General features: G+C 45.0%; 1 protein-coding gene across 1 annotated transcript in view; it reads left to right on the top strand.

Moving 5' to 3' along the window:
* LOC106590590 (catenin delta-2) overlaps positions 1 to 26,665 on the top strand; it is a 597,564-nt gene that overhangs the window by 481,580 nt on the left and 89,319 nt on the right. The window contains exons 17-20 of the mRNA XM_045710617.2: positions 1,976 to 2,158; positions 5,482 to 5,655; positions 6,260 to 6,410; positions 18,292 to 18,544. Coding sequence (XP_045566573.1) covers positions 1,976 to 2,158; positions 5,482 to 5,655; positions 6,260 to 6,410; positions 18,292 to 18,544 — 761 coding nt within the window. The remainder of the gene's footprint in view (positions 1 to 1,975; positions 2,159 to 5,481; positions 5,656 to 6,259; positions 6,411 to 18,291; positions 18,545 to 26,665) is intronic.

Raw genomic sequence — 26,665 nt, 5'->3', positions numbered from 1 at the left:
TTGTTTACTTGTGTAGTTGTTTACCTGTTGTTTACCTGTTGTTTAGCTCTGGCGTTGTTTACCTGTTGTTTACCTCTGGAGTTGTTTACCTGTTGTTTACCTCTGGAGATGTTTACCTGTTGTTTACCTGTGGACTTGTTTACATGTTGTTTACCTCTGGAGTTGTTTACCTGTTGTTTACCTCTGGAGTTGTTTACCTCTGGAGTTGTTTACCTCTGGAGTTGTTTACCTGTTGTTTACCTCTGGAGTTGTTTACTTGTGTAGTTGTTTACCTGTTGTTTACCTGTTGTTTAGCTCTGGCGTTGTTTACCTGTTGTTTACCTCTGGGATTGTTTACCTGTTGTTTACCTTTGGAGTTGTTTACCTGTTTTTTACCTCTGGAGTTGTGTACCTGTTGTTTACCTCTGGAGATGTTTACCTGTGGAGTTGTTTACCTCTGGAGTTGTTTACCTGTTGTTTACCTCTGGAGTTATTTACCTGTGGAGTTGTTTACCTGTTGTTTACCTCTGGAGTTGTTTACCTGTGGAGTTGTTTACCTGTTGTTTACCTGTGGACTTGTTTACATTTTGTATACCTCTGGAGTTGTTTACCTGTTGTTTAGCTCTGGAGTTGTTTACCTGTTGTTTACCTCTGGAGTTGTGTACCTGTTGTTTACCTCTGGAGTTGTTTACTTATGTAGTTGTTTACCTGTTGTTTACCTATGAAGTTGTTTACCTGTGGAGTTGTTTACCTGTTGTTTACCTATGGAGTTGTTTACCTGTTGTTTACCTCTGGAGTTGTTGACAAGTTGTTTATCTCTGGAGTTGTTGACAAGGTGTTTACCTCTGGAGTTGTTTACCTGTTGTTTAGCTCTGGAGTTGTTTACCTGTTGTTTACCTCTGGAGTTGTTTACTTGTGTAGTTGTTTACCTGTTGTTTACCTGTTGTTTAGCTCTGGCGTTGTTTACCTGTTGTTTACCTCTGGGGTTGTTTACCTGTTGTTTACCTTTGGAGTTGTTTACCTGTTTTTTACCTCTGGAGTTGTGTACCTGTTGTTTACCTCTGGAGATGTTTACCTGTGGAGTTGTTTACCTCTGGAGTTGTTTACCTGTTGTTTACCTCTGGAGTTATTTACCTGTGGAGTTGTTTACCTGTTGTTTACCTCTGGAGTTGTTTACCTGTGGAGTTGTTTACCTCTGGAGTTGTTTACCTGTTGTTTACCTCTGGAGTTATTTACCTGTAGAGTTGTTTACCTGTGATGTTTTCAGAGGAAAGTAACTCTCTTCTTCACTCCTCTAACAGTTCTAACAGATCAGGCCCAAGGTCTGTTCATATTGGATCAAGTTGAAGCGACTTGGTGTTTGTATTGCGTCTGTAATGTCGTTGAAAGCATATAGTCAGTCAGAGTATTATGTTCAATTACATTCATTATAGTTGTTTGTGTAAATTATCAGTCTGAGAGACTCTTTTATAAAACAGACAGAGTCGTCTGAGATGATTAATGATTTTTCTTCGTTATTTCCAAGTGGTTTACTTTCCATATTCCTCCCATACGCCACGTTTATGAGTGATACTTCACAGATGCACAAACACAAACACACACACACACACACACACACACACACACACACACACACACACACACACACACACACACCCCTCTGCTGTTTCGGATGTGTCCTCTTCTGACACCATGTTAAATGGAGCGTGATACGATGCCACGGGCTCAGTCATTATTCCTCATTTGAAAGAATTTCTTTAATATCATTTAAAAGTTAGAGTACATCACGATTCATGGATGGAATTGGGCACTCCTCCTTTTAAATGCCCCTTCACACACACATTTTGGCAGGGTAGGAAGTTAGCTTTTGTGGGAAGTTAGCTTTTGTGGGAAGTTATATTTGTGTGGGAAGTTAGCTCTTGTGGGAAGTTAAATTTGTGTGGGAAGTTAGCTCCTTTGTAGGATAAATGTTGTAACTCCTCTGCCTCTCCTGTAGACCATAGAGAACTGTGTGTGTATCCTGCGTAACCTGTCCTACCGACTGGCAGCGGAGACGTCTCAGGGCCAACAGCTGGGTTCAGAGGAGCTAGACGGTCTCCTGTGTGACGCCAACGGACGTGACGGAGAGACCTCAGGCTGCTGGGGCAAGAAGAAGAAGAAGAAGAAGGGACAGGACCAGGTGGGGAAGTTATACAGAGAGAGAGAGAGAGAGAGAGAGAGAGAGAGAGATGCATCAGGTTGGACGTTATACACACACAGAGAGAGAGAGAGATGCATCAGGTGGGACGTTATACACACACACAGAGAGAGAGAGAGATGCATCAGGTGGGACGTTATACACACAGAGAGAGAGAGAGAGAGAGAGAGAGAGAGAAAGAGAGAGAGAGAGATGCATCAGGTTGGACGTTATACACACACACAGAGAGAGAGGGAGAGAGATGCATCAGGTGGGACGTTATACACACAGAGAGAGAGAGATGCATCAGGTGGGACGTTATATACACAGAGAGAGAGAGAGAGAGAGAGAGAGAGAGAGAGAGAGAGAGACTCTATCACGCAGTGCAGACACACATATGTGCTTAATAAACGTGTTCATATATTGATATTAGAGCAAAGTGCGATCTCTCCCAATCTGTAACCATGACCAATGACCTTACACCTTATTGACTTGTAAATTAAATTGGAATACATAAAAAATACATATTTCTTAAGTGGAGAATAACCAACCATGTTACACAACACAGACAGTGCAGCCAGACAGACAGACAGGCAGACAGTGCAGACATACAGTGCTGACAGGCAGACAGTGCAGAAAGACAGTGCAGACAGACAGTGCAGACACACAGATGAAATATGGTGCAAGCTTCCTCCAAGCCATATCACTTGTTCACTGTAGGAATGTTCTGAAGGGAATCAAAACAAAAGATTCAAACAGAGAACATTAAAAGATCATAAACTATTTTAGTATGTGTAAACTGGGAGATGAGCGTTTGTGTCTCTCTTTTTCTGTTTGCTAAAACCTTTATTTTTTCTCTTTTTATGTGTGTGTGTGGGGGGGGGGGGGGGGGGGGGGATCAGCGTTAATATTGCAGATCAATTGTGGCTTCCATCAATGTAATTGTCTGCATAATTTCCAATCCTCCACATTTTTTTTGTAAATATGCAGTACCAGTCAAACGTTTGGAGACGCCTACTCATTCAAGGATTTTTCTTTATTTGTACTATTTTCTACATTGTAGAATAATAGTGAAGACATCAAAACTATGAAATAACACATATGGAATCATGTAGTAAGCAAAACAAGTTTTTAACAAATCGAAGTAGCCATCCTTTGCCTTGATGACAGCTTTGCACACTCTTGGCATTCTCTCAACCAGCTTCACCTGGAATGCTTTTTCAACAGTCTTGAATGAGTTCCCAAATATGCTGAGCACTTGTTTTTCCTTCACTCTGCAGTCCAACTCATCCCAAACCATCTCAATTGGGTTGAGGTCGGGTGATTGTGGAGGCCAGGTCATCTGATGCAGCACTCCATCACTCTCCTTCTTGGTCAATTAGCCCTTACACTGCCTGGAGGTGTGTTGGTTCATTGTCCTGTTGAAAAACAAATGATAGTCCCACAAAGCGCAAACCAGATGGGATGGCATATCGCTGCAGAATGATAGCCATGCTGATTAAGTGTGCCTTGGATTCTAAAGAAACCACAGACAGTGTCACCAGCAAAGCACCTCCACACCATCACACCTCCTCCTCCATGCTTCACAGTGGGAAGTAAACATGCGGAGATAATCCGTTCACCTACTCTGCATGTTTCTTGGCCCAAGCAAGTCACTTCTTCTTATTGGTGTCCTTTAGTAGTGGTTTCTTTGCAGCAATTTGACCATGAAGGCCTGATTCACACAGTCTCCCCTGAACAGTTGATGTTGAGATGTGTCTGTTACTTGAACTCTGTGAAGCATTTACTTGGGATGCAATTTCTGAGGCTGGTAACTCTAATGAACTTATCCTCTGCAGCAGAGGTAACTCTGGGTCTTCCTTTCCTGTGGCGGTCTTCATGAAAGCCAGTTTCATCATAGCTCTTGATGGTTTTTGCAACTGCTATTGAAGAAACTGGACTGTCGTTTCTCTTTGCTTATTTGAGCTGCTCTTGCCATAATATGGACTTGGTCATTTGCCAAATAGGGATATCATCTGTATACCAACCCCACCTTGTCACAACACAACTGATTGGCTCAAACGCATTAAGAAGGAAAGAAATTCCACAAATGAACTTTTAACAAGGCTCACCTGTTAATTGAAATGCAATCCAGATGACTACTTCATGGTGCTGGTTGAGAGAAAACCAAGAGTGTGCAAAGCTGTCATCAAGGCAAAGGATGGCTACTTTGAAGAATCTAAAATCTAAAATATATTTTGATTTGTTTAACACTGTTTTTGGTTACTACATGATTCCTTAATATGTGTTATTTCATAATTTTGATGTCTTCACTATTATTCTACAATGTATAAAATAGTAAAGTAAACAAAAACCCTTGAATGAGTAGGTGTGTCCAAACTTTTGACTGGGACTGTATATACAATTATATATACTGTATATATATATTTTTTAATATATTTTCCTTTATAATTATCTCCTAACCCTACCACCCCTCCCCTTGCTGGAGTAAACTAATAAACATTAACACTTGGGCTTCTACTTCCAGCTTATACATACTATATACATTTTACAGACACAGTATATTTTACAATAGTTATCTTCTTTTTTTTTGTCCCATCCTTCAGCTCCACTCAACCCCTCACATCTATCTCTGAACACCATCCAGTTTTGATTTCTATTTGCTATATGTTTTTCAAACCTTTCTTTCCTCCAACACACTCCAGTCACTACTGCTGCTTAACAATTCACTCAGATGCCTTCCCACAGACCAATCGTATGCTCTGTTCCTCACAAGAAATTAAGGCTTTGTCCAAACAGCTCAACTCTCATTCACTCTACAGTAGTTGCAAACAGTGAAAAACACAAAATGTCTCCAAAAAGTTTTCACTATGTTCAGAACTGATAGGGCGTATTCTCTTTACTGCTTCAGTTGTATTTATGTTTTGAAGATCTTCTATCATAAAACCTCTAGGGGGATGAGAATCTATAGAACATGCATCCTGCCTGTAGAGCCTCCAGTTGTGAAGATGTAGGGAACTATGGCAGAATTCCGCTGAAAACATAAAGGGCACCTCTTTGATTGTTTGATCAAAGAGAAAAGTTTTCTATCTATAGCATATAGAGTCAGAGCTGTTGCTAGGAGGGTGTGCTGCCTACAGAAGTGGGAAACATATACATTGCTTATGAAGGCCACTGAGATAGCTGTGGAGAAAGAATACTTTACGGGATGTACATCATGGCATGATTCTTGACCTCGCTCTCTCCTTCCCTATCTTTATCTCCCTTTTTCTATCATCATCCTTCCTTTTTCCTTACCCCCACAACCTCTCTCCCCTCTCCTCCAGTGGGACGGTGTAGGTCCTCTCCCAGACTCAGCTGACCCTCCTAAAGGAGTCCAGATGTTATGGCATCCGTCCATAGTGAAGCCCTACCTCACCCTGCTGTCAGAGTGCTCTAACCCTGATACACTGGAGGGAGCGGCTGGAGCACTGCAGAATCTGGCTGCAGGCACCTGGAAGGTATGGTGGTACATTAGTCTGTCTCCTGTTCTCTTTGCAGGGGTGAGTCAGTCTAAGGCTTCCCTCTCCTGTCTGTCAGTCTTAAATGCACCCCCCCCATCTCTCCAGTGGTGCATCATTCTAACTCTTCCCCCTCCCTCTCCAGTGGTGCATCATTCTAACACTTCCCCCTCCCTCTCCAGTGGTGCATCATTCTAACTCTTCCCCCTCCCTCTCCAGTGGTGCATCATTCTAACTCTTCCCCCTCTCTCTCCAGTGGTGCATCAGTATAACTCTTCCCCCTCTCTCCAGTGGTGTATCATTCTAACTCTTCCCCCTCTCTCTCCAGTGGTCCGTCAGTCTAACTCTTCCCCCTCTCATCTCTCTCCAGTGGTCCATCAGTCTAACTTTTCCCCCTCTCTCTCCAGTGGTGCATCATTCTAACTCTTCCCCCTCCCTCTCCAGTGGTGCATCATTCTAACTCTTCCCCCTCTCTCTCCAGTGGTGCATCATTCTAACTCTTCCCCCTCTCTCTCCAGTGGTGCATCAGTCTAACTCTTCCCCCTCTCTCGTCTCTCTCCAGGGGTCCGTCAGTCTAACTCTTCCCCCTCTCATCTCTCTCCAGTGGTCAGTGTATATCCGGGCAGCGGTGCGTAAGGAGAAGGGTCTTCCTATCCTGGTGGAGTTGTTGAGGATAGACAATGACCGTGTGGTGTGTGCCGTGGCCACCGCGCTCAGGAATATGGCCCTCGACGTCAGAAACAAAGAACTGATAGGTAAGACACACACACACACACACACACACACACACACACACACACACACACACACACACACACACACACACACACACACACACACACACACATACATACACTTCACAGTGCAGCAGCTCTGGCCACCTGTGGGTTGTCAGTGTAGCTGAGTGACTGCAGTAGAGGATTCTTCAGTGGTGGCTGTAAATGAAACACATCAAAGGAGTCAGATGGACTTTGAAACACAGACTGATGGTGAATGTGAAACACACTGCTAATAGCAGTCTGCTAGTCCCATTGTACAGGCCTCACAAGTCAACCTCAGCACTGAGAGACGGAGCTCAGCCTCTCGTTAACACTGCCTTGGTGTGTTTGGTATTTTGTGTGTGTGTGTGTGTGTGTGTGTGTGTGTGTGTGTGTGTGTGTGTGTGTGTGTGTGTGTGTGTGTGTGTGTGTGTGTGTGTGTGTGTGTGTGTGTGTGTGTGTGTGTGTGTGCGTGCATACGTGCTCTTTCAGTGACAGCCCATTGATCTCTCTCTAAACATCTGGGCTTCCCGGTGTGCTATCTGGTGTCCATGGTAACCCCCCCATTGTCTCAGGTGGTTGTCTTCCAGAGCCCCTGGGAATTCTCAACCAAGGCTGGTGATTGGCAAGGAACACCCATTGTTACTTAGCTAGAAATTCCATTCTGATTGTTGCTATGCTTGGTATTCTGTTGGTGACTGTGGTTGTCTTCTTTGGAACCTACGGGTCAATAGTGAACTCTTTGGCACAGTGCAGATACGGTCAATGGAGGCATTTTCCAGAACCACAGATCTAGGATCAGTACTCTACAACCAATTCTAACCATAATCATTAGGGGGATGAATACAATCTGATCAGTTACAATCTCTACCTACTCTTTGCAGTATGTGTTAAATGTGATGGTAGAAGCAATAACCCAGCTTGTAGTTTTAACAGAAAGACACAGTGTTTTGGTCTGTGCACTGCGAGAGACACCAGCCTGAATAATGTAATCAATTGCAATTTCACAAGAAAATCTATTTCAATTTGTTGAGTGGTTTTGTTTGAATACACTTCAGCACCGCTGTATAACACTGTTAACCTACGGCTCATATTGGCCTTGCAGAGTAGTTCCATTGAACCAGAGAGAGGGGGAGTGGGGGCAAGAGAGAAAGAGATAGAAAGGGGGGAGAGAGTGGGAGTGGGGGCAAGAGAGAAAGAGAGGGGGAGGGAGCGTGAGAGTTAGACCCAACCAAATCATGAGAAAACAAAAAGAGAATTACTTGACACATTGAAAGAATTTACAAAAAAAAAAACAGAGCAAACTAATATGCTACTTGTCCCAAGTGTACACAGTGGCAGAATACCTGACCACTGTGACTGACCCAAACTAAAGGAAACTTTGACTATGTACAGACTCAGTGAGCATAGCCTTGCTATTGAGAAAGGCCGCCGTAGGCAGACCTGGCTCTCAAGAGAAGACAGGCTATGTGCACACTGACCACAAGATGAGGTGGAAACTGAGCTGCACTTCCTAACCTCCGGACAAATGTATGACCATATTAGAGATGCATATTTCCCTCAGATTACACAGATCCACAAAGAATTCGAAAACAAGTCCAATTTTGATAAACTCCCATGTTTACTGGGTGAAATATCACAGTGTGCCATCACAGCAGCAATATTTGTGACTTGTTGCCACAAGAAAAGGTCAACCGGTGAAGAACAAACACCATTGTAAATACAACCCATATTTATACTTATTGATTTTCCCTTTTGTACTTTAACTATTTGTACATCATTATAACACTGTATATAGACATAATATGACAATTTAAATGTCTTTATTCTTTTGGAACTTTTGTGAGTGTAATGTTTACTGTACATTCTCTATTGTTTTTTCACTTATGTTTATCTGTTTCACTTGCTTTAGCAATGTAAACATATGTTTCCCATGCCAATAAAGCCCCTTAAATTGAGAGAGAGAGAGAGAGAGAGAGAGAGAGAGAGAGAGAGAGAGAGAGAGAGAGAGAGAGAGAGAGAGAGAGAGAGAGAGAGAGAGAGAGAGAGAGAGAGAGAGAGAGAGAGAGAGAGAGAGAGAGAGAGAGAGAGAATATGTGAGAACAGCAGGGGATAAAGCATAGATGTTTAAATCTGACATGAGGTTCATTAAGATTGTTATAGTTAAACACAAACAAAGTCTACAGTATAAATACCATGTTCTATAATGAAGGGGAAAAAAGCAACATGCAACCATTTCAAAGATTTTACTGAATACAGTTCATATGGAAATCAGTCAATTAAAATAAATTAATTAGGCCCTATTTTATGGATTTCACATGACTGGGAATACAGATCCTGTTGGTCACAGATACCTTTAAAAAGGTAGGGGTGTGGATCAGAAAACCAGTCAGTATCTGGTGTGACCACCATTTGCCTCATGCAGCACAGCACATCTCCTTCGCAAGTTGATCAGGCTGTTGATTGTGGACTGTGGAATGTTGTCCCACTCCTCTTCAATGGCTGTGCAAAGTTTCTGGGTATTGGCAGGAACTGGAACACGCTGTTGTACACGTCGGTCTAGAGCATCCCAAATATGCTCAATGGGTGACATGTCTCGTGAGAATGCAGGCCATGGAAGAACCCGGACATTTTCAGCAGATCCTTGCAACATGGGGACGTGCATTATCATGCTGAAACGAGGTGATGGTGGCGGATGAACGGCACAACAATGGGCCTCAGAATCTTGTCAAAGTATCTATGTTCTTTCAAATTGCCATCAATAAAATGCAATTGTGTTTGTTGTCTGTAGCTTATGCCTACCCATACCATAACCCCACCGCCACTATGTGACACTCTGTTCACAATGTTGACATTGTGAGCTCGCACACCCGACGCCATACACGCTAGGCTGTCTGTGATCTGCCCAGTACAGTTAAAACCGGGATTCATCCGTGAAGAGCACACTTCTCCAGTGTTTGTGCAGAACTTCTTCAGTTGTGCAAACCCACTGTTTCATCAGCTGTCCGGTTGGATGGTCTCAGACGATCCCGCAGGTAACGAAGCCGGGAAGGAGAGGTCCTGGACTGGAGTGGGATATGAGCATGTATGAACAAGTAATACACGTGTAGCACAGAGAATACCTATGTACTGTATAGAATACCTATGTACTGTATAGAATACCTATGTATTGTGTAGAATACCTATGTACTATATAGAATATCTATGTACTGTATAGAATACCTATGTATGGTATAGAATACCTATGTACGGTATAGAATACCTATGTACTGTATAGAATACCTATGTACTGTATAGAATACCTATGTATTGTGTACAATACCTATGTACTATACAGAATATCTATGTACTGTATAGAATACCTGTGTACTGTATAGAATACTATCGTACTGCATAGAATATCTATGTACTGTATAGAAAACGTGTACTGTATAGAACATCTATGTAGTGTATAGAATACCTATGTACTGTATAGAATACCTATGCATTGTGTAGACTACCTATGTACTGTATAGAACACCTATGTATAGAATACCTATGTATTGTATAGAATACCTATGTATTGTGTAGAATACCTATGTACTGTATAGTATATCTAATTATTGTAAAGAATACCTATGTACTGTATATAGTACCTATGCATTGTATAGAATACCTATGTACTGTATGGAAGACCAATGTATTCTATAGAATACCTATGCACTGTGTAGAATACCTATGTACTGTGTAGAATACCTGTGTACTGTATAGAATACCTATGTACTGTATAGAATACCTATGTATTGTATAGAACACCTATGTACTGTATAGATTACCTATGCACTGTATAGAATACCTATGTATGGTATAGAATATCTGTGTACTGTATATAATACCTATGTACTGAATAGAATACCTATGTATTGTATAGAATACCTATGTACTGTATAGAATAACTATGTATAGAATACCTATGTACTGTATAGAATACCTATGTACTGTATAGAATAACTATGTACTGTATAGAATACCTATGTACTGTATATAATACCTATGTACTGAATAGAATACCTATGTATTGTATAGAATACCTATGTACTGTATAGAATATATATGTACTGTATAGAATACCAATGTACTGTATAGAATACCTATGTACTGTATAGAAGCCATTCTAACCATCTATCAAGCTGAATGTGTCTAAGACAGTTTTTGGTTCTCCTCGTCATTGTCAAGCACCATTGTGTTTATTCTACCTAGGAGCGTTACCTGCAGAATATCTCCTTTTCCCCACTAACTTCTGAGTTGTGGTTAAGTCTTTGGTGTTATCCGCACTAATTGGGTGTGTCATTGGGAATTGCAGTGTTGTGGTGTTGTTGTTGTGGTTAAGCATTGATAGAGCAGTAGCGATTTTTAGATTAACACTGTTTGGTCCAGACAAATACATTTTTATTCTCACAGCCATGGGAGTACTGTCCTCTCTTATCATTGTCAGGAAGGATGTTGAAGAGAGGAAAGTAAGAGAGGATAAGAAGAGAGAGAGAAAAAGAGGGAAGGAAGGAGAGGGGCACAGAGAGAAAGAGAGAGAAGGAGAGAAAAACACAGAGAAGGAGAGAGCAGGAGAGAGAAAGAGAGCAGGAGAGAGAAAGAGAGAATGAGAAAGAGAGAGAATGAGAGAGAAACACAGAGAAGGAGAGGAGAGAGAGAAGGAGAGAGAAAAAGAGAATGAGAGAGAAAGAGAGAGAATGAGAGAGAAACGTAGAGAAGGAGAGAGAAACAGAGAGAAGGCGAGAGGAGAGAGAAAGAGAGAGAAAGAGAGAGAAAGAGAGAGAAGGAGAGAGAAACAGAGAGAGAAGGCGAGAGGAGAGAGAGAGAGAGAAAGAGAGAGAAAGAGAGAGAAGGAGAGAGAAACAGAGAGAGAAGGCGAGAGGAGAGCGAAAGAGAGCGAAAGAGAGAGAAAGAGAGAGAAAGAGAGAGAAGGAGAGAGGTGATACAGCTGAAACAGTGTTTATTCAGTCCTATGTCATATGTTCATTGTCACACAACATTATTCAACTTATCTGTCATGTTTTAACGTCTTCCTGTCCTATTCACCTGACTGGTTGTGTGGTGAATGAATCACGTTTTGGCGTTACAATAACTGTCAGCAACGTCGCTTGCTTCAATTGACTTATAGTGGGTAATTTGACGCGTGAGATGGGCATGTGTATGCCAAAGAGACATGCCATCTAGCTCTAGCAGGGTGATGTATAGTGGGAAAATACCAATATGTTCTCTGTAAAAGGGCTGTCTCTCTTTTTGCTCTCTCACCCTCAGTCATCTCCTTCTCTCCCTCCATCCCAAAATACCAAGGTGTACCAAAGAGAAAGTAACTCTGGGGTAAAAAGTGTAATCATCTGGTAGCTTTAACCATACACTCAGTTGTTTACTCCTGTTCTTCTCTCTATGGAATTAGTCATGTGTGTAAGTGTACGTCACATTCAATTTACCTGCTACATTTCCTTTCTGGCAGTCCTGTCTGCTTCCTCTCTCCTATCAGCTTGAAGGGCTGTTAACAGTCTTGTGTACAGGATGAGACGGTGAGTATATAAATGATCATTGTAAGGTGTACGTACTTATGGAGGTGCCAGAGACGGTTTACATTAACGAGAGTGGTCAACCATGTTTACTTACAACTTTTAAAATGTATTCAGGTATATTCTGTCAGAGGTAGGCATTAGTACTGGTGAAGTCATCTGGAATATTCTGAGCAGCTGACCCTCGTTCTATGACCACTAACAACAACATCACTTTTCCAGACAGGTATTCCAGAAAAAAGGAAAAAGATGGCTCTTCTCAGAAATTTCATTTTTAAATCACACGTTTTTATTCACTATTATTTCAAACACATATTTTGATCCGGTGGATCTGTCCTCCATGCATCCCCCTGTGTCTTTAATGTGTGATCTAGTGGATCCTTCCTCCATGCAACCCCCTGTGTCTTTCATGTGTGATCTAGTGGATCCTTCCTCCATGCATCCCCCTGTGTCTTTCATGTGTGATCTAGTGGATCTTTCCTCCATGCATCCCCCTGTGTCTTTCATGTGTGATCTAGTGGATCTTTCCTCCATGCATCCCCCTGTGTCTTTCATGTGTGATCTAGTGGATCTTTCCTCCATGCATCCCCCTGTGTATTTAATGTGTGATCTAGTGGATCTTTCCTCCATGCACCCCCCTGTGTATTTAATGTGTGATCTAGTGGATCTTTCCTCCATGCACCCCCCTGTGTATTTAATGTGTGATCTAGTGGATCTTTCCTCCATGCACCCCCCTGTGTATTTAATGTGTGATCTAGTGGATCTTTCCTCCATGCATCCCCCTGTGTATTTAATGTGTGATCTAGTGGATCTTTCCTCCATGCACCCCCCTGTGTATTTAATGTGTGATTTAGTGGATCTTTCCTCCATGCATCCCCCTGTGTCTTTAATGCGTGCGTGCGCGTGCGTGCGTACATGTGCTTGTGAGTGTGCTTCTCTCTTCTGTCACCCAGCCACATCAAAGCTAGCCTCAGAGAGCAAGATGTTACAGGTGTGAAATCCTGCATTCACTGAAACTACTATCTCTAATAGGTAGAGTAGCAACGTGGCCCTTTCCAATTTACCTTCATTTTATAACCTCTTTGAAACAGCTTTTAAAAAAAAATATTTGTCTGAAGGCTTTTCTTTTTTTTCAATGTCCGTTTCTCTTAAAAAAAGGAGAATTTCCCACATTCCCGTCCATGGACGGTTGGGTGATTTATTTAGCTGGCCAATGGTCATCTTTCACAGAGTGACATTTGCATACCTGAGGCACTGACATCATTCATAATAGCTTCATTCTGAACTGTATGAGGCTATATTTAAATATCATTAGGTGCCCTATTGCTGGGTCCTATATTGAGTTGAGTTACCTGATTGCTTGTGATCTGGTGCCCCCTGTGGCATACAACACTTTATTAGTAGTTATACTTTTTATTATTTAACTAGGCAAGTCAGTTAAGAACAAATTCTTATTTACAATGACGGCCTACCCCAGACAACGCTGGGCCAATTGTGCGCCACCCTATGGGACTCCCAATCACAGCCAGATATGATACAGCCTGGATTTGAACCAGGAACAGTAGTGATGCTTCTTGCACTGAGATGCAGGGCCTTAGACCACTGCGCCACTCAGGAGATGTCCCTAAAGCGACACCCAGGTTCAGCCATTGGCAAGGAAAGTCCAAGGCCCTGTGTGAGTTGTGTGAAAAGGCTTCCTTCCTTCCTTCTTGTAGTCTTTCCCCTCTCTGCACTCTCTCTTCTCCCCTTTCCCCCTCTCCCGCTCTATCTCCTTCCTCCCTTCCTTACTTTGTTAAAGTTATCATTGATGATCATGATTGCTCAGGTGAAGTAAAGGTCTTCAGCTAACAGAGAAACTGTTTATGTATTATGCATAGAGATTCCACTGGGGCAATTACAGTCAATTTCCTTTCAATAACACTCTATTTTCTGTCAGTAAACAATCAAAACACACACACACACAGAGACACACACACACACAGAGACACACACACACACAGAGACACACATACAAGCACAGACACATATACACACACACTAATTGTTGAGTATAATTGCCATACTTTAAATAAAATCACTCATTATTGACTTGATTAAGTATTTTCTTCTGTTGGAGTCAGGAGACAGGATGTAATCAGAGACTAGAGAAATGTGTCTAACCACTGTGGCATTTGTGTGTGTGTGTGTGTGTGTGTGTGTGTGTGTGTGTGTGTGTGTGTGTGTGTGTGTGCACTTGCGATTACCAGGTGTGCTTTCAACACTGACTGTTAGATGTAATCTTGGTTGAGTCTGCAGAGTGAAGCAGCAGCAGTTGAATTAAGTCATTTCAGATTTTATTCATTTCATCATACTGTTACATGTCCTGATTATCGAAAGCCATCCCTGCAGTCATACGCATGAACACACACACACACACACACACACACACACACACACACACACACACACACACACACACACACACACACACACACACACACACACACACACACACACACACACACACACACACACACACACACACACACACAGGGATATTTATTGTTTTGCTAATGCCCAACAGGAGCTCGTTTTAGTGTCAGTGTAATACATGTATCTCTCTCTCTTATCCCACTGTCCCTCATGTCCCTCTGAGGAGATTTCTGATGAGACAGCTAGTTTGAGGATCTCTGCGACTCGGTACCTTGTGAACCCAGCAGGAGGTTTCAGGCTGTTACAGCTGCAGACGTGGACCATTGGGAGTCAAACATCTCCTGTCTCTGTTCTGGTCTTTGATAGGATTACTAATGAATGACTCTGGCTCTTATGTCATCTGATGACATGATGATGTATTCCTTATATGTCATTCTACCACAGCATTGTGTTTGGCTTTATAACGGTATCCTCACTGGTTCAGCTACTTCGTTTCACCATCAGAGAGAGAACCAGTGAACTTCTTGAAGTGGAGAATTTACATTGAATTGAATTCAAATTTCAACAATCTTCAAGTTATGGAATTGGAATTGAATTGGAATTGTAAAAGCATTTAAACCTTGGAATTGAATAGAATTGGATTTCAATGTTTCCCAGTTAATGGAATTAATGCACTTAGTATCAAAATTGACGGCACGATATGTTTTAAATCATTTCAAATATTTCATATTATTTCCAGTATACACTGACTGTACAAAACATTTTAAAAAAACAGCTCTTTCTATGACATAGACGGACCAGGTGAATCCAGGTGAAAGCTGTGATTCCTTATTGATGTCAATTGTTAAATCCACTTCAATCAGTGTAGATGAAGGGGAGGAGACAGGTTCACCAATATTGAATAAACTGCCTTAATTTTGCTGGACCCAAGGAAAAGGCAGCAGCTAATGGGGATCCATAACAACTAATGGGGATCTCTGGCTCCCCCAGGATAAAGAGCTTTAGTTGATCTTAGTATTGTCTTCTCAGTGAAGATAGTCCATTCAGTTTCTCTCTCTCGTTCTCTATAGCCTGTCAGGACAAGATAACACTTCACCAATTAACTGACCACTGGTTGCTAATAATAATAATGCTTAGGAAACTACTGTGTGTGAGTGTGTGTGTGTCTCTCTCTCTGTGTTTGTGTCTCTCTCTGTGTGTGTGTGTGTGTGTGTGTGTGTGTGTGTGTGTGTGTGTGTGTGTGTGTGTGTGTGTGTGTGGTGTGTGTGTGTGTGTGTGTGTGTGTGTGTGTGTGTGTGTGTGTGTGTGTGTGTGTGTGTGTGTGTGTGTGTGTGTGTGTATTCCTTCATGTTGGGAATGATTGGGGCGTGTTGAGGGTTTTTAACCCATTTGAATGACACAGCAGGAATTTCACCATCCCAGATTACAATGTATTACTATTATCCATACAGAACGTTAAGGACAGAGAGAGGAGTTGGCAGCAGTGGGACGATGGTCGTTGTGAATTGCAATGATAACCATGTGTGAAAATCAACGTTATATTATCTGGGTTCTAGTCCTGTCCTGGTGAGAGATAAGGTATATTATCTGGGTTCTAGTCCTGTCCTGCTGAGAGATACATTATATTCTCTGGGTTCTAGTCCTGTCCTGATGAGAGATACAGTATATTCTCTGGGTTCTAGTCCTGTCCTGATGAGAGATACAGTATATTATCTGGGTTCTAGTCCTGTCCTGGTGAGAGATAAGGTATATTATCTGGGTTCTAGTCCTGTCCTGCTGAGAGATACAGTATATTCTCTGGGTTCTAGTCCTGTCCTACTGAGAGACACAGTATATTAACTGGGTTCTAGTCCTGTCCTACTGAGAGATACAGTATATTCTCTGGGTTCTAGTCCTGTCCTGATGAGAGATACAGTATATTCTCTGGGTTCTAGTCCTGTCCTACTGAGAGACACAGTATATTAACTGGGTTCTAGTCCTGTCCTACTGAGAGATACAGTATATTCTCTGGGTTCTAGTCCTGTCCTGATGAGAGATACAGTATATTCTCTGGGTTCTAGTCCTGTCCTGATGAGAGATACATTATATTCTCTGGGTTCTAGTCCTGTCCTGATGAGAGATACAGTATATTCTCTGGGTTCTAGTCCTGTCCTGATGAGATGAGAGATACATTATATTCTCTGGGTTCTAGTCCTGTCCTGATGAGAGATAAGGTATATTCTCTGGGTTCTAGTCCTGTCCTGATGAGAGATAAGGTATATTCTCTGGGTTCCAGTCCTGTCCTGATGAGAGATACATTATATTCTCTGGGTTCCAGTCCTGTCCTGATGAGAGATACATTATATTCTCTGGGTTCTAGTCCTGTCCTGATGAGAGATAAGGTATATTCTCTGGGTTCCAGTCCTGTCCTGATGAGAGATAAGGTATATTCTCTGGGTTCCAGTCCTGTCCTGATGAGAGATACATTATATTCTCTGGGTTCTAGTCCTGTCCTGATGAGAGATACATTATATTCTCTTGGTTCTAGTCCACCAGTGAGACATTGACAGCTGTCTCAATTGCTCCATCTTCAATGAACCTATTGACTTCCATGTTCCTGTGTAGGTAACCATCCACTCACATGGAACATTGACAATTTCAGTAAAGAAAATTATTCAATCTGATAGAGCAGCTCTTCACCAGTGTGTCATGTTAATCATTCAGAGTCATCATCAGTCAAAGATGTCCGCCTCTTAGATGTGTGTCAATGTTGACATTTTGTGAAATGATAACGTGTCGCCAATTGAGCAGGAATGACTCCCAAAGAGGGTGTAGGCTAATGTGTAGCGAAGACTTATTGTTCCCTCCGTCCTTTCCTCCCTCCTTCCATCCTTCCCTCTATCTGGCTTTTACTCAGGTTTTCCTCTCATTCTGACTACTCTCTTTTCTGTTAATGTCAGATTCTTCCCTTCATTTCCTCTCATCCACGTCAATCTTTTCTTCCAAATACCAGATGAGTCAGAGTGTATTGACTTCAGCACAGAGCTGCTCCACAGACAGACTGAGGACAGACCGACTGAGGACAGACAGGCCATGCTGAGAAAGACTGAGGACAGACAGGCCACGCTGAGAGAGACTGAGGACAGATAGACCATGAGGAGAGAGACTGAGGACAGACAGGCCACGCTGAGAGAGACTGAGGACAGACAGGCCACGCTGAGAGAGACTGAGGAGAGACAGGCCACGCTGAGAGAGACTGAGGACAGACAGGCCACGCTGAGAGAGACTGAGGACAGACAGGCCACGCTGAGAGAGACTGAGGACAGACAGGCCACGCTGAGAGAGACTGAGGACAGACAGGCCACGCTGAGAGAGACTGAGGACAGACAGGCCACGCTGAGAGAGACTGAGGACAGACAGGCTTGAGGATTTAGAACGATTTTTGTCCTTGAATGCAGTGTCAGAAATGTTCTCAAACAATCAGTGAGGAAGTATGTACTGCTCTGTAAGGTTTGATTGTTAGAGGATGATACTGGTGAATGGAGCTGTATTTCCTTCAAAGACAGGAGATGAGGAGGGGAAAATGGAGATTGATGTTTTTGAATCAATAAGGATTGTCTTTAAATAAAAGAAATTAAGGAGTGGGGCAGTCCCACTTCTTTCGTAATTGTTTAGCTTTATTTAAGAGATAGTTAAGTGTTGGAAAGACGGGGGAGATATAGGGAAGCTGACTCATAGGGCAGAGGGCTGGATTGAAAAACCCATGGCGACTGGCATACATGTGTGCCCAGGTTAGTGGCTGTAACCAATGAGGATTGTTACTTTCCTGACGCGCGCGCACACACACACACGCACACGCACACGCACACGCACACACGCACATTCAGAATTCTAACCCAAGCAATATCTCTTTTGTTCCCCTCTCCTCACAGGTAAATACGCCATGCGTGACCTTGTCCACCGGTTACCGGGCAGCAGCAATAGCAGTACTGGGGGCAGCGTTGGGACTAGCGGCGGTCCCGGGGGTCCACTAGCACCCAGTAAGACCATGTCAGACGATACGGTAACGGCTATCTGCTGCGCTCTGCATGAGGTCATCACTAAGAACATGGAGAACGCCAAAGCACTGAGAGACGCCGGCGGGATAGAGAAACTCATCGGCATCGCTCGTAGCAAAGGAGACAAGTAAGGAAACTACACACACACGCATTGCAGGATGATCCTAGGATGACTGTGGTTAGGGTCTAACTCTTCAAGCTTTTTCCCCAGTGACTAGAAACAGGAAGTTAGTTACATGGTGAAAACAGTCTTTCATGACTCTGTGAGTCTATGAGCTCAGCGGAGCGTACTGACAGAACATAGCACTGACGCTACCAGAATAGAACCCCTGTCGCTATGGGAGACTGAGCAGGGTTTTCTAATCAGCCTTGGCAACCAGAAGGTCACGGTTTCTATGACACCAAACCGTTGTCAGGAAGATCATTGCGTAGGGTTTGTGTGTTGATGTATCACTATGGAGTTCACTGCAGTCCGTTCTGGGTAGCATGTTAGTGTAACGTAACGGTGAGTGATGTTGCTCTGTGTAGACGTTGATACAGACTCATGTTTTCATTCCACCCAATAGTCCCTCACTAATCTTCTGTGGTTAGGAACTGTGTCCATCCCCAGCAGGACATGACTGGCATAGAATAAAAATACAATTATAGTTATATGTTCAGTTTAGCCATGCTTTGACCTATACAAGCAATGATTACTTCAGGCATCACACTTCTATTCATGACTAATTTATTCAGTATAACAATATGCATCCGGTGTTTTACAAAACATACACATACAAATGACAACATGCAGACGCACACAAACATCCTCAACATCACTCCTGCCCGGACCCACCTGCTCACACCCCCATCTCCAGAGACCGTATCACACTCTGCCACATAAACAAAATGGTGCAGTTTGAGGCTATCTCTGTCGCCCATGCACTTTCAAGGTTTAGATAATAAAGCATTTGACCTTTCCATTGTGTTAACGATGGAGGATTGGTTGATATTCAGTTTTTAAGAATACGTTTTTTTCAAGATGATTGACTAGAAAGGTGCCCAACCCATCGAATGTCTCACTGCACACCCATATTCCTGTAAGGGGTGCGTAACTGGTGGCAGTGAAGTCATACGCAGGAGGGCAGAACTAGGTAATAGCCGGAGCAGTTTAATTTCAAAACCAACGGCATAAAGAAATAACCAACATGGGTACAAAACCCGACACGCACCAGTAAACATGTGCACAAGCACTTACAACAAAGACAAGGGGGGAACAGAGGGTTAAATACACAACACTTAATGAGGGAAATGAGAACCAGGTGTGTAGGAAAACAAGACAAAACAAATGGAAAATGACAAGTGGATCGACGATGGCTAGAAGACCGGTGACGCCGACCGCCGAATGCCGCCCGAACAAGGAGAGGAACCGACTTCGGTGGAAGTCGTGACAGTACCCCCCCTTGACGCGCGGCTCCAGCAGAGCGCCTCGACACCGGCCTCGGGGACGACCCGGAGGGCGAGGTGCAGGAACATCCAGACGGAGACGCTGGAACTGCCGCAGCATTGAAGGGTCCAACACGTCCTCCACCGGAACCCAGCATCTCTCCTCCAGACCATACCCCTCCCAGTCCACGAGGTACTGAAGGCCCCTCGCCCGACACCTCAAATCCAGTATGGATCGAACGGAGAACGCCGGGGCCCCCTTGATGTCCAGAGGGGGCAGAGGAACCTCCGGCACCTCAGACTCCTGGAGTGGGCCAGCCACCACCGGCCTGAGGAGAGACACATGGAACGAGGGGTTAATTCGGTAATTGGGGGGAAGCTGTAACCTGTAACTCACCTCGTTCAGTCTCCTCAGGACTTTAAATGGCCCCACAAATCGCGGACCCAGCTTTCGGCAGGGCAGGCGAAGGGGCAGGTTTCGGGTCGAGAGCCAGACCCGGTCCCCCGGTGCGAACACCGGGGCCTCACTGCGGTGACGGTCTGCGCTGGCTTTCTGGTGCAGCGCAGAAACCTCGGGCTTTCTGGTGAAAACCCGAGGTAAGGCTGATCGAGACCCCCAGACGTTCCATGAACGCCCTCCAGACCCTCGAAGTGAACTGGGGACCCCGATCAGACACTATATCCTCAGGCACCCCATACTGCCGGAAGACGTGCATAAACAAGGCCTCCGCGTTCTGTAGGGGCGTAGGGAGACTGGGAAAAGGAAGGAGATGCCAGGATCGTGGTGTTTCCCTGTGAAGGGGGGGAGATCGGTCAGGAAATCGATCGACAGGTGCGACCATGTCCATTGTGTAATGGGTAAGGGGTGTAGCTTACCTCTGGGAAGGTGCCTAGGAGCCTTACACTGAGCACACACCGAACAAGAGGAAATATAAACCCTCACGTCCTTGGCCAAAGTGGGCCACCAGTACTTCCCACTCAGACATCGCACCGTCCGACCGATGCTTGGATGACCAGAGGAAGGTGACGTGTGGGCCCATAGATCAGGCGATCACGGACAGCAGACGGAACGTACAGACACCCAGCGGGACACTGGAGGGGAGCGGGCTCTGCACGTAACGCCTGCTCAATGTCCGCGTCCAGCTCCCACACTACCGGTGCTACCAGGCAGGAGGCCGGGAGTATGGGGGTGGGATCCATGGGCCACACCTCTGTGTCATACATCCGGGACAGTGCGTCTGCCTTCATGGTCTGGGAACCTGGTCTGTAAGAACGTGTGAAAACGAAACGGTTGAAAAACATGGCCTCGCTGCCCGGATGTACTCCAGATTGCGGTGGTCAGTCCAGATGAGAAAAGGGTGTTTAGCCCCCTCAAGTCAATGTCTCCACGTCTTCAGAGCCTTGACGACAGCCAACAGCTCCCGGTCCCCCACGTCATAGTTTTGCTGGCGGAGCTTTGGTGGCGTACCGAGCGCTGAGAGTGCACGGCTCCTATCCCAGCCTCGGACGCATCCACCTCCGCTATGAACACCAAAGAGGGATCCGGATGGGCCAGCATGGGAGCCGAGGTAAACAGAGCCCTCAGGTAACCAAAAGCCCTGTCCGCCTCAGCCGACCACTGCAAACGTACCGGTCCCCCCTTCAGCAGTGAGGTAATAGGAGCTGCTACCTCACCAAAACCCCGGATAAACGTCCTGTAGTAATTGGCAAACCCTAGAAACCGCTGCACCTCCTTTACCGTGGTGGGAGTTGGCAAATTACGCACAGCTGAAATGCGGTCACTCTCCATCTCCACCCCTGATGTGGAAATGTGGTACCCTAGGAAGGAGATGGACTGTTGGAAGACAGGCATTTCTCAGCCTTGAGGTACAGGTCATGCTCCAACAGACGACCAAGCACCATGTGCACCAGGGACACATGCTCGGCGCGTATAGCGGAGTATATCAGAATGTCATCAATATACACCACTACACCCTGCCCGTGCAGGTCCCTGAAAATCTCATCTACAAATCTTGGAAGACTGATGGAGCATTCATCAACCCGTACGGCATGACGAGGTACTCATAATGCCCTGAGGTCGTACTGAACGCCGTCTTCCACTCGTCTCCCTCCCTGATACGCACCAGGTTGTAAGTGCTCCTGAGATCTAGTTGGGTGAAGAAGCGCGCCCCGTGCATTTACTCCATTTCCGTGGCGATAAGAGGTAGCGGGTAACTGTACCTCACCGTGATCTGATTTAGGCCTCGGTAGTCAATACACGAGCACAGACCTCCCTCCTCCTTCACAAAAAAAACTTGAGGAGGCGGGTGAAGTGGAGGACCGAATGTACCCCTGACTCAGGGATTCGGAGACATATGTTTCCATAGCAGCCGTCTCCGCCTGTGACGGGATACATGTGACACCTGGGAAGTGCAGCGTCTACCAGGAGATTTATCGCACAATCCCCCCGTCGATGGGGTGGTAATTGAGTCGCCTTCTTTTTGGAGAAGGAGAGAGCCAAATCGGCATATTCGGGGGGAATGAGCACGGTGGAGACCTGGTCTAGACTTTCCACTGTAGTAGCACCAACGGAAACCCCTACACACCTCCCTGAGCACTCTCGCGACCACCCCGTGAGCGCCCTCTGTTGCCATGAAATGGTGGGGTCATGACGAGCTAACCAGGGAAGGCCTACCACCATGGGAAATGCAGGAGAGTCAATGAGGAAGAGACTGATTCTCTCCTCGTGACCCCCCTGCGTCACCATGCCAAGGGGTATGGTAGCTTGCCTAATTAACCCGGACCCTAATGGTCGACTGCCCAGAGAGTGAACTGGGAAAGGCCTAACCACTGGAACAATAGGGATCCCTAACCTATGGGCAAATGCTCTGTCGATAAAATTCCCAGCCGTGCCTGAATTGACGAGCGCCTTATGCTGGGAATTCGGGGAAAACTCAGGAAATTAAACATGCACAAACAGGTGTACAACAGAGGGCTCTGGATGAGAGTGGTGCATGCTCACATGGGGCGATGCCAGAGTGCCCTGCCTGCTGCCTCGTCCCCTAGAGGAAGCAACCCGGCACCGAACAGCAGTGTGACCTCTGCGGCCACAGATGGTACACGTGAAACCCCCTCCTCCGGCCTCCCTGAGCGCAGCACCTCCCAGGTCCATAAGCACCGGAGCGGTGGTGCTGGGAGAGGGAATCGACAGAGCCCTCTCTGGACGTCCGCGGATGACCAGCAGGTTATCCAACCGAATGGACAGGTCCACCAGCTGGTCGAAGGTGAGGGTGGTATCCCTGCAGGCCAACTCCCGACGGACATCCTCGCGCAGGCTGCAGCGGTAGTGGTCGATAAGGGCCCTGTCGTTTCATCCCGCTCCTGCGGCCAGGGTCCGAAATTCCAGGGCGAACTACTGGCCGCTCCTCGTCCCCTGCCTCAGGTGGAAAAGACGTTCACCCGCCGCTCCACCCTCGGGCAGTGGTTGAAGCCTGCCCGGAAGCGACGGGTGAACTCCCTTCCCGAGGGAGCCGGGTAAACGGTGCCCAGGTATAGGTCCAGCTGTAGCAGGAAACCTTGGCACCATGCTGCCGTCCCATCATACTCCCCAGGAAGGGCGAGACGCATCCCACTGGGACTGGGTACAGGAGGGACGAGTAGTGGGAACCCCTGTTGTGCTGGTGGAGGCGCTGGAGGGACTCCCTGTCTCTCCCAGTGGTCCATGGTCTGAAATATACATTCACATATAACGATTAAATATTCACTAACTTTTTGAAAATCTTCCTCGGATTTGTCATCCAAAGGGTCCCAGCTATATGTATATTTCAGACCATGGACTTGAGTTTCGCCATTAGCTGGAAGACTGTGTCCCCTTTTCTCAGCAGAGGGACAGTGAGTCGGGTGAGAGACAGCCTCACCACTGTTCCCTCCCTCCACTCACACTGACCATCAGATGAAAGCCATCAGTCCAGTTTAATAAACAACATTATTATGCTCACTCAACTGTGCCTCACAAGTAATACAACAAATTATATATTACCAGTGTGATCATATATCTAAAATTTTGAAACATAATTTCAAAATGGTCTGAGTAGAACAACATTGGCAGGGAAATTCAAGCAGATCAGTAAACTAATAATAAAAATGTATTGGGCCTATAGCCTACTGCACAAACTTCATTGCTACAGAACTGTTTTTAATTGGATAATGTTGCATAGGCTTAGGTTTTTTAAGTAATCTTAAAAAATCTGAGAGGAAGATCTCAGTTTGCATTTTGACTCAGAAAGTGATCTTGACTCAGACAAGGTTGGTGACCACAGTTCTAAGGCTTACATTAGGGGAATGATAATCTCATACTCGGCAAATCTGAGTATCTGAGAAATCACTATTTCAGAAAAGCCCTTAAAAAATCCTTACAAAGTAAAGAAAATATAATTTATTATCCGTCCCTCTCTCCGCTGGAAAAGGGGACACAGTCTTCCAGCTAATGGCGAAACTCAAGTCGCACTGCATTATTTCTGTCTCATGCACCAATTCATGTTTCTAATCCTATGAACAGAGAAAGTCATATATTTGTCGATATTAAAAAAGATGCAAGCCTCTAATAATAACAATGCAAGCTTATTGAAACACGTTTCTATACTCATTCATAGCAGTTGCAGTTCTGGTTGTAGTGTGAGTGGAAGTAAGGAGAACATGTATTTTATGGTTTATATAAACATTATCTTACTCATAAAAACAGTAGCTCTTTGCTGAATTGGTTGAGTCTCTCACTGGTCATGGTTTTAAAAGTTTTCAAATCTCATATTATCAACTTTGCTGTGTGTTCGAGGCTTCTTATTACAGTCAATGTCACATCCTGTGCATAGTAAGTTGTGATTTTCTATGGTAGAGTAGGTCAGGGCGTGACAGGGGTGTTTTGTGTTTTTCTATGTTTTCTATTTCTATGTTTAAGTTCTAGTTTTTCTATTTCTATGTTGTTGATCTCCAAATGGAGGCAGCTGTTCCTCGTTACCTCTGATTGGAGATCATATTTAAGTAGGGGGTTTTCTTCCTGGTTTTGTGGGTGATTATATTTTGAGTAGTGTTTGTTTCTCTCTGCATCACGGTTTGTTGTTTTGTAAATTCAGTTATTTATGTTTTGCAAAGTTTCACGGATTTAATAAAATGTGGAACTACAACCACGCTGCACTTTGGTCCGATCCTTTCGACAGCCGTGACAGAATCACCCACACCAAAAGGACCAAGCAGCGTGCCCAGGAGCAACAGAAATGGACCTGGGAGGAAATTCTGGACGGAAAAGGACCCTGGAGGCAGGCTGGGGAGTATCGCTGTCCGAGGGAGGAGATTGAGGCAGCTAAAGCGGAGCGGCGTCATTATGAGGTGCTGTACCAACAACGAGGCAAGGGCGAGAGACAGCCCCCCCCCCAAAAAAAGAATGTGGGGGGGGGGGCACACGGTGAGATTGGCAGAGTCAGGTTGGAGACCTGAGCCAACTCCCCGTGCTTACTGTGGGGGGTGAGTGATCGAGCAAGCACCATGTTATGCTGAGATACGGACTGTGACGCCAGTGCGCAGCTACAACCCGGTGCGCTCGGTGCAAGCTCCTCACAGGTGCCGTGCTAGAGTTGGCATTGAGCCAGGAAGGAGTATGCCTGCTCAGCGTTCCTGGTCTCCAGTGCGTCTTCTCGGTCCAGGTTATCCTGCGCCAGCTCTACGCAAGGTAACCCGAGTTCGCCAACACAAACCTATGCGACCTGTCACAACGCCTCGTGCTTGTCGGGCTACGGAGGTTATTCAGCCAGGACGGGTTGTGCCAGCCATAAGCTCCAGACCTCCAGTGTGCCTCCACGGCCCAGTATACCCTGTGCCTGCTCCGCGCACCCGGCCTCCAGTGACGTTCCCTAGTCCAGAACTCTCAATGACGTTCTCTAGTCCGGTGAGACCTATTCCAACTCCACGAAAGAAGCCTCCAGTGATGATCCATGGCCCGGAGCCTGTAGAGATGATCCATGTCACGAAGGGCGGGGTGCCTCGTAAGGATCCGCCGACAGCGAGTGGGAAATCTGCCCTTACCATCAATATTACTTGCCAACGTACAATCATTGGACAATAAATTAGATGACGCATGATCACGAATATCCTACCAACGGGACATCAAAAACTGTAGTATCTTATGTTTCACCAAATTGTGGCTGATTGACAACATGGAAAATATTCAGCTGGCGGGATATACACTGCACCGGTTAGATAGAACAGCCCATTCTGGTAAGACGAGAGGAGGCAGTCTGTGTATATGTGTAAACAACAGCTGGTGAACGAAATCTAAGGAAGTCTCTAGATTTTGCTCGCCTAAAGTAGAGTATCTCATGACTCTCATGAGAGAGTTTTCATCAATTCTTGGGGGGGCTGTTTATTTACCACCACAGACGGACGCTGGCACTAAGACCGCACTGAGTCAGCTGTATAAGGAAGTAAGTAAACAGGAAACCACTCACCCAGAGGCGGCGCTCCTAGTGCCCGGGGACTTTAATGCAGGGAAACTTAAATCAGTTTTACCCTAATTTCTATCAGCATGTTAAATGTGCAACCGGAAGGAAAAAAATTCTAGGTCACCTTTACTCCACCCACAGAGACGCGTACAAAGCTCTCCCTCGCCCTCCATTTGGCAAATCTGACTATAATTCCATCCTCCTGATTACAAGCAAAAATTAAAGCAGGAAGCACCAGTGACTCGGTCTATAAAAATGTGGTCAGATGAAGCAGATGCTAAACTACACAACTGTTTTGCTAGCACGCACTGAAATATGTTCCGGGATTCTTCCGATGGCATTGAAGAGTACAC

Source organism: Salmo salar, chromosome 29 (genome assembly GCF_965601325.2).
Source record: "Salmo salar chromosome 29, fSalSal1, whole genome shotgun sequence".
Lineage (NCBI taxonomy): Eukaryota > Metazoa > Chordata > Actinopteri > Salmoniformes > Salmonidae > Salmo > Salmo salar.
Note: the sequence above shows the minus strand (reverse complement) of the source record. Positions and strands in the feature narration are given on the sequence as shown.